This window comes from Lepidothrix coronata, unplaced genomic scaffold (assembly GCF_001604755.1).
Source record: "Lepidothrix coronata isolate B3197 unplaced genomic scaffold, Lepidothrix_coronata-1.0 Scaffold323, whole genome shotgun sequence".
NCBI classification, from domain to species: domain Eukaryota; kingdom Metazoa; phylum Chordata; class Aves; order Passeriformes; family Pipridae; genus Lepidothrix; species Lepidothrix coronata.
The window spans coordinates 429,245-436,871 of NW_016690503.1; the positions used below are offsets into that span (position 1 = coordinate 429,245).

The 7,627-nt window shown below is 58.0% G+C and overlaps 1 protein-coding gene and 2 non-coding genes across 4 annotated transcripts; 2 read left to right on the top strand and 1 right to left on the bottom strand.

The window, feature by feature from the left end:
* Positions 1-173: 173 nt before the first annotated feature.
* TRNAP-AGG lies at positions 174-245 on the bottom strand. The gene has a single exon. It is a non-coding gene; the product is annotated as a tRNA-Pro (tRNA).
* Positions 246-420: 175 nt separating this feature from the next.
* On the top strand, positions 421-502 carry TRNAS-CGA. Its single transcript has one exon. It is a non-coding gene; the product is annotated as a tRNA-Ser (tRNA).
* A 3-nt stretch (positions 503-505) lies between these two features.
* Positions 506-7,178, top strand: FTCD (formimidoyltransferase cyclodeaminase). Of its 2 annotated transcripts, XM_017838095.1 has the most exons (15): positions 506-686; positions 814-1,023; positions 1,799-1,982; positions 2,501-2,629; positions 2,742-2,830; positions 3,076-3,255; positions 3,344-3,481; positions 3,774-3,905; positions 4,558-4,619; positions 5,317-5,446; positions 5,577-5,738; positions 6,131-6,174; positions 6,254-6,392; positions 6,749-6,844; positions 7,034-7,178. In XM_017838095.1, the coding sequence occupies exons 2-15, from the start codon at positions 970-972 to the stop codon at positions 7,118-7,120; spliced, it is 1,626 nt and encodes a 541-aa protein (XP_017693584.1). In that variant the 5' UTR covers positions 506-686; positions 814-969; the 3' UTR covers positions 7,121-7,178. The 2 variants fall into 2 exon arrangements, with proteins under 2 accessions (XP_017693584.1, XP_017693585.1); XM_017838096.1 differs by lacking the exons at positions 506-686; positions 814-1,023 and having other exon boundaries at positions 1,966-2,068.
* Positions 7,179-7,627: the final 449 nt, after the last annotated feature.

The window sequence follows — 7,627 nt, forward strand, 5'->3', positions numbered from 1 at the left end:
GTCCCCAGTGCGAGCAAAAGGCTGTGTGAGCTGCCTTGCCCAGCTCCCCAGGCTGGGGAAAGGCGGTTGAGGGCTTTGCAGGCTCTGGGTGTCCGTGAGGTGCCAGCGGGCTGTGGAGGGAGTGAGAAGAGGGGGAAGGGCTGTCAAGTATCCCCGGTTTTTGGGCAAAAGAAGGGCTCGTCCGGGATTTGAACCCGGGACCTCTCGCACCCTAAGCGAGAATCATACCCCTAGACCAACGAGCCGGGGTGCGCAGGGGTTTTTGCCCCCCTCCCTCTGTCTGTGTGGGGAGCCCGCGGCCACGTCCCCGCTCGCCAGGACAACGGAGCACAGCGGGGACAGCGGGGGTGGCTGGGCCGGGGGCCACGTCCCCCCCAACCCCACTCCTCTCACAACCCCCCCACCCCCCAGGGAAGTGAGGCTGTGATGGCCGAGGGGTGAAGGCGTTGGACTCGAAATCCAATAGGGATTCCCTGCGCAGGTTCGAATCCTGCTCACAGCGACAGGTTTTACCCGGTGCCCACACTGGGAGGCCCGGGGGTTTTGCCAAGAGCTCTCTCTTTGCTAGAAGTGATGATGCTCCTGTTGCGGTCCCTGTCCCATCCGGTAGTCGCATCATGTTGCTGAATTCAGCAGATCTTTTTCTTCATGTGGCATCACCTTCTTGTCACAATTAATTGATGCGAGTAAGTCATTAGTGCTGTTGGCTGGCCCTGGTGCTCACGCAAAGCCCTTGTGCCTGGAGCCGGTCCAGGCAGAGCAAGGCCAGTACCATGGTGTTTATCCAAGCCCCTTTCTGTCCCCTGGCCACAGATCAATGCAGTTAATGAGAAACCCCAGCTTGGGAAAGAGGCTGCACGTTGGGTGCTTAGAGGCTTTTGCTCTGCAGTGGGACAGGAAAGGGCAGGAAACCCACAGGGTGCGAAGAGCTGAGCCGGGTGCTGCAGGGTGCAGGCAGATCCTGAGACCATGGCGAAGCTGGTGGAGTGTGTCCCCAACTTCTCGGAGGGGAATAACAAAGAGGTGAGGGAGTGAGTGGAAGCGCTGAGGGGTGGGTGTTGCTGGGGTGCTGATGGCTGCGTTTTCCCTCCACAGAGCAGTACCCACCACCAGACTCTGCTGTGCCTCCTTTAAAGTGCTGTGCACCTTTTCACTGCCTAGCTAGTGCCAAAAATGCTTAAATGCAACCTTCACTTCCTTTTGGCACCTCAATGAGAAGTGGGGGCTCAGACCTCCCTCCGCTGCCTGCTGGTTGCTGTAGCACCAGGTTTCGGGGTGGTCTGGGACACCCCCATAGAGAAATATCGCTTGCAGTTGTTATGCCAAAGGATGCTGTCCAGGTCAATGGAATCTGTCCTGGGCATTTGCCCTCGGCTGAACTTTGGCCCTGCCAGGGGCAGGGGAGTTCAGCGAACCCAAAAAGGCTGTAAAAACACAGCTTCCCCCAGGGAACAGGCTTTGCAGAGCCAAATCTTTTTGGAAGCTGGCCGGAGACTGTATCCTCAGGAACAGTGATTTGTGATGCTGTTCTCTGACATGCAGCAGCAGTCAGGTGTCTCTCCCCCACCACAGCAAGTTTGCGGCTCACTGGGAGCCAGGGGTACCCCAAACCCCCTGGGTGGGATGCTCGCTCATGCTTTTGGATTCTGCACCCTCTGCAGCACAGGGCTGATGGTCCCCACTGATCCTCCTCAAACCCTGCACCAGTGGGAAGGGGGAGAGCTGAGAAGAGATGTCCCCTCCCTTGGAAAGCTGCGGCTGTGGTGGGGACCCAGCCAGCTCAGACACTGTCCGGCAGGTGATCGATGCACTGGGACAGGCCATCTCCCGGACACCAGGCTGTGTGCTGCTGGACGTGGATGCAGGCGCCTCCACCAACCGCACCGTCTACACCTTCGTGGGGTCCCCTGAGGCAGTCGTGGAAGGGGCGCTGAGCGCGGCCCGAGTGGCTGGGCAGCTTATTGACATGAGCCGACACAAGGGTGAGCTTGGGAGCGGCGCAGGAGCTGCTCTGGCACGTAGCATCCCAGCTGCTGGTGACCATGCATGGCACATCGCCCCACCCTCAGTAAGAAGTGCTGCTGGCATAGATGGTGGTGGGAGCAAAGCTCTTGCTCATCCTCCCAGTCCAGAGAGGTTGAGTGCCTCCTGTCCCTGGGCTAGATAGACATTACTGCCACAAACACAGCATATCCAGAGGATGGTTGGGCACTGGAACAGGCTCCTCAGGGCAGTGGTCACAGCCCCAAGTTTGCCAGAGTTCAAGGAGAGTTTGGATGATGCTCTCAGGCACATGTTGGTGGTGGTGGGGTGTCCTGTGCAGGGCCAGGGGTTGGACTTCATGATCCTTGTGGGTCCCTTCTGACTCAGGTTATTCTGTGATTCTGTGATTTCCTCACAGCAATGGTGTTCAGTCTGTAATAGTCTGGGAAAGGACCATTCTCCCTCCTTGTCTATTCACTCTTCCCAACTCCCATCCCTATATCTACCCTGCCACCAGGTGAACACCCTCGGATGGGGGCACTGGACGTCTGCCCCTTCGTGCCAGTGATGAATGTCAGCATGGAGGAGTGTGTCACCTGCGCCCACATCTTCGGGCAGCGCTTGGCAGAGGAGCTGGGGGTACCTGGTGAGTGGGGGACGGAACCTCTCCTCCTTCCATCCTACTCTGCATGATTACAGGGGCTGGAGGAAGTGCCAGCCCGTGCCTGGTGGTGCTCAGCCCTGGTTCTGTCTTGCAGTTTACCTGTACGGAGCAGCAGCGCGGGAGGAGAGCAGGAAGGCCCTGCCCTCCATCCGTGCTGGGGAGTACGAGGCGCTCCCCGAAAAGGTGAGCCTGGCAGCACCCAGTTGGGTGGCACAGGTCAGGCAGAGCTGAGCTGTATGTCCCTGGCTTCAGGGAGGGTGCTGGCATAGTCCCTTTGCACCAAGAGGAGCTGGGGACACATTCTGGGTGGTGCTGAACATGAAGGTGGTCATGGCAGATTCTGTCTGGGGAGGGAGAGGCCATCCCTGGGCGGGTGGCTCGTGCTGCTCAGCGGTGCCAGCCCACATGCTCTCCTCCCTCCTCCCCAGCTTGCAAAACCAGAGTGGGCTCCTGATTTTGGGCCCCCAACCTTTGTCCCCCGGTGGGGGGCCACGGTGACGGGTGCCCGGACCTTCCTTATCGCGTACAACATCAACCTGCTGTGCACCAAGGAGCTGGCTCACCGCATCGCCCTCAATATCCGCGAGCAGGGGCGCGGCCCCAACCAGGTACCACCGTGCCAGCGGCACGCCAGGAGCAGACCCACGTGGCCCCTCGCCTCCTGGGCCATGCCCTGAATGTGGCAGTTGTTGGCAGCCCGGGCGCTTGAAGAAGGTGCAGGGTATCGGCTGGTATTTGGAGGAGGAGAATATAGCCCAGGTCTCAACAAACCTGCTGGACTTTGAGACCACGCCGCTCCATGCTGTCTACGAGGAGGTCTGCCAGGACGCAGAGGTGGGTGGTGTGGGAGGCTTGTTCCAGTGGGGGCTTCACAGAGGATGTCTCCCTCCAAGTTTTTCTCCCTGTCCCCAGGTCAGGGTCTGCTTTAGCTCATGCTTAGCTCAGCCATAGTGCTGAATGGCACAAAACCCCCAAAAGCTCAGCAACTTGCTGCTAGCCCCCAGCTCCTCCATTGAAGGCTTCTCCATGAGCTACCCATGTCCTGAGAAGGGAGGAGGACCACCAGGTTGGGGTCGTAGTGGCAGCAGGGCTCTAGGGATGGTCACATTTCTTGTGTTCTTTGCAGGCATTGAATCTTCCTGTGGTGGGGTCCCAGCTGGTGGGACTCGTTCCCAAGAAGGCCATGCTGAATGCAGCTGAGTATTACATCAAGAAGGAAAAACTCTTCATCCTGGAGGAAGAACAGAAGATCAGGCTGGTAACATGACTCCTCCTGGTACCAACACAAGGGTGGCATCATGAGAGAGACACATCCACTCCCCCAGCATCCCAAAGTGGCACTGAGCAGAGATTTGGGACCACTCAGGCCCCAGGCTTGACACTTGTCTTCAGGGAGGTTTTTGTGGGGGGACAGTGAGTGAGACAAGTTGCTTTATTGTTCTGAGGATGCTGAAATGCTCAGGGAGCAGGGACCCCAACCCATGAGGACAGAGTGTGGGGAGCAGCTGCCCATCTTGCCTGCCTGGAGACCAGGAGGGGAAGGAGGTGTCCCCAGAGCTCAAGGACAGTGGGTGGCATTATGGAAAGCTGTTCCAGGACAAGCGTAAGCAGGAAATGAGGAGACAGGGCTCTGCTATTCCACTGCAGGAGGGAGGGACTTTTCCAGCCTGTGGGAAATGTGCTAGATAAGAGCAAGTTAATGATTAATCAGTACAGTTTCCAGTCACTGTAGGTGACCACATGCCTCCCCCATGTCTGGGATGGGACACAGGGTGGTGGTGCTAGCTGTCCTCTCTCTGGGTGGTGGCCAAAATAACTCTGTCCTAATGCTGACTCACCCGTGGTTAATTAGCAGTAGGGAATGAGGCTGCAGCAGGACAGGGCTGACACAGCCGTGCTGCTCCTTGCAGGTGGTCAGTCGGCTGGGCCTGGACTCCCTGTCTCCGTTTCATCCCCGGGAGCGCATCATCGAGTAGGGACCCCCATCTTGCTTCGTATCACGGTGCCCATCCCTGCCTGGATGGGGGGATCCTGCTGCCTCTGTCTTGCACTCGGCCTTTTTTGGGAGCATTGGTCACCTCCAGGGGACATCTCTGCTGGGTGTTGTGTAGGCGTGGCCTGGTCCCTGCTCCCACATGCTGCTGGTTGTGAATGTGGAGTGGGGGAACTCCAGGTCACTTGAGCAGGCAGTGGGAGCAGGTCTTGTAACCAAATTGGAATGTTAAATTCCCTTCTCCATCCCCATGCCAACTTTCACTGCCTCTGGCTCACCCGCTGCTCTCTGAGGAGAGATGCTGTGCGGCAGCAGATGGTGTGAAACACGTGTCTGAGGGGCAAAAGGAAGGGAAATCCACTCATGAGGTGAAGTACTTGTTGTCCCCCCTAGGACCTGGCTGCAGGCGTTTCTGTCCCACAAAACTCCATTTGCATGAGCCCACCCTGTCTAATCCAGAGCAGCCCCCCACACCACCAGGACATGTGTTCCCCAGCTGTCCCCATGGGGTTCCCAATCCTCTCCCTGACCTTTATGCTGGGTTTTTTTGGGTTAGCCATCTTCTCATTCATGAGGTCAATGACAACCTGTCAGAGAGGGCAGTGCCGGGGGAGGAGGGTAGTGGTGGTGTCCCTGCATCTGGGGGGCTCTAAACCCTGGGGCTGCTGTCCTGCAGGTACCTGGTGGAGGCAGGAGAGGTGGATGGGGGGCTGGTGTCCAAGCCTCTGGGCACCTTTGTGCGGGCAGTCGGTGGGAGGTCGGCAGCACCGGGAGGAGGCTCCGTGTCTGCAGCTGCAGGTGCCCTGGTATGTTCCTCACACCGAGGGGGAGTCCTGGGGACCCACTTGGTGTGTGGAGCCCCTGAGGGGGGGCCGGCATGGTGGTGGCAGTGGGCACTATGTCCTGCTGGACGATTTTGTCCCTGTGCCCTCGCAGGGAGCAGCGCTGGGCTGCATGGTGGGGCTGATGAGCTACGGGAAGCGGCAGTTTGAGGACCTGGACCCCATCATGAGGAAGCTGATCCCGTCGTTCCACCAGGCCATGGATGAGCTGGTGGCAATGGTGGATGCTGACTCCCGTGCCTTCAGCAGCTACATGGTGAGATCCGGCTAGAGGCAGACATCCTGCAGGGAATTGCGGGAGGGGGGGCTTTCCAGCTGGAAGGAGGGCTGGGATCGCTGCGCTCTAGTATCCTTAGCAGCAGGGTTGTGACCTTGGAATCATAAAATCATTAAGGTTGGAAAAAACCTCCAAGGTCATCAAGTCTAACCTTCTACTGAGTGCACCCATGGCCACTAAACCATGTGGTAAAATGCCATGTCTACTCTTTTTTTTAACACATCCAGTGATGCTAAAGCCGGGCCCAGGGGAAGGGTCATCATCACATAAAGGAGGTTTGCAAGAGTATGGGAGCTCTGGGGTGTGCCCTAGCCCCTGACGCAAGGCATGGCCTTGGTGACAGCAGCAAACCTGCTTTTCTTTGCCTGCAGGAAGCAATGAAGCTGCCAAAAAGCACCCCTGAAGAGCGGGAGAGGTGAGCTGGGCTGATGGGCACTGTCAGACTGGGGGAGCACAGGCACCCAGCACTGAGCCAGGGCTGTCCCCCCTCCCAGGCGCACGGCTGCCATGCAGCAGGGACTGAAGACGGCCGTGAGGGTGCCCTATGCCCTGGCAGAGAAGGTGAGTGGGCTCTGGCCTGCTCTGAAGGAACTGACACAACACTGCAACCTGGCCTGCAAATCCGACCTCCAGGTACGGCCCCAGGCTCACACTCTGCCCTGCAAGGTGTCCTCATGTCCTGACCTGCAGGGAGCATCTGTCCAGCTGTGCTTCCCAAACAGGCCCAGTGCTTTCCACCCACTATTTGTCAGCTTGCAAAAACAGCTCCTTGTAGGAGAGTTGACCTCCACCAGCCCTTGCTTGAGTTTCCTGTTGTGTGTGGCAATGCTTCCCACTGTTTGAGCTACATCCTGAGAATGCCACCAGATTGGAAAGTGTTCTGTGCCTCTGGGGGTGAGGGTGGAAGTCCTGCAGGGTAAGGGGTCTGCTCTTCTGCAGCACAGTGCTGGTTGATGAGGAGAGCTGCTCGCAAGCCCGTCTTTTCCCAGGTGGGAGCCAAAATGCTGGAAGCAGCTGTGTTTGGAGCTTACTTCAATGTCATGATCAACCTCAAAGACATAACGGATGAGAAGTTCAAGCTTGTGGTAATAAGCAGGGGCTGTGTGTGTGCCCCAGGCCTGGTGGTGGGGCTGAGGTGGGACAGAGAGGAAGCCCCTGGGACCACTCGTGCCCGGGCACTCCCTCCCTTTGCCACCAGCGGGATGCATGGGGTGGATGGTGGATGGCTCCTGTGTTCTGTTGAGCAGTAAACGACACATCTTGTCCCCACACAGATGTCCCAGAAGGTCTCCGGGCTGCTGGAAGAGGCAAAGCAAGGGGCAGCACTCGTGCTGGCACTGCTGGAGAAGCGGGTGGCCTGAGGAGGGCTTGGGAGTGGTCTGGGAGTTCTGCAGTGGCAAAAAAAAACTGGGAAACCCACTTGTCCCTGTGTTGCTCTTTTGGTATCGGCCTCTGGAGATCCCAGTGTCACATTCCCTGCTGGCCTTTCCCTGGCCAAGGGGGATTTTTACTGTCTGGGTCTTGGACTCCAGACTTCCTTCCCCCCATCCCTGGGACATTAGGAGATGACTGGGCTGGCACTGCCTGGGATCACAGGGATCCTAACAGAGGGAGTGGCAGGGACCCAGTGGGACTGCCCGTGAGGGCTGCTTGTGCATGGGTGCTTCCTGACCCTGCACACTCTTGTGTTTTATGCCCAGAAACCCCACAAAGCACTCTCCTACCCTATATGTGGGGCAAGACTTGGCCCAGTCCCTTTCTGCAAAGTGTCTTTTTGGTGGTGTGTGACAATTCCAGCCTGTTGCATTGCCTGGAAAGGGAGCACTGCCAAGCACGCAGCACCATCAGGGGTGTTAGCAGGGAGATGG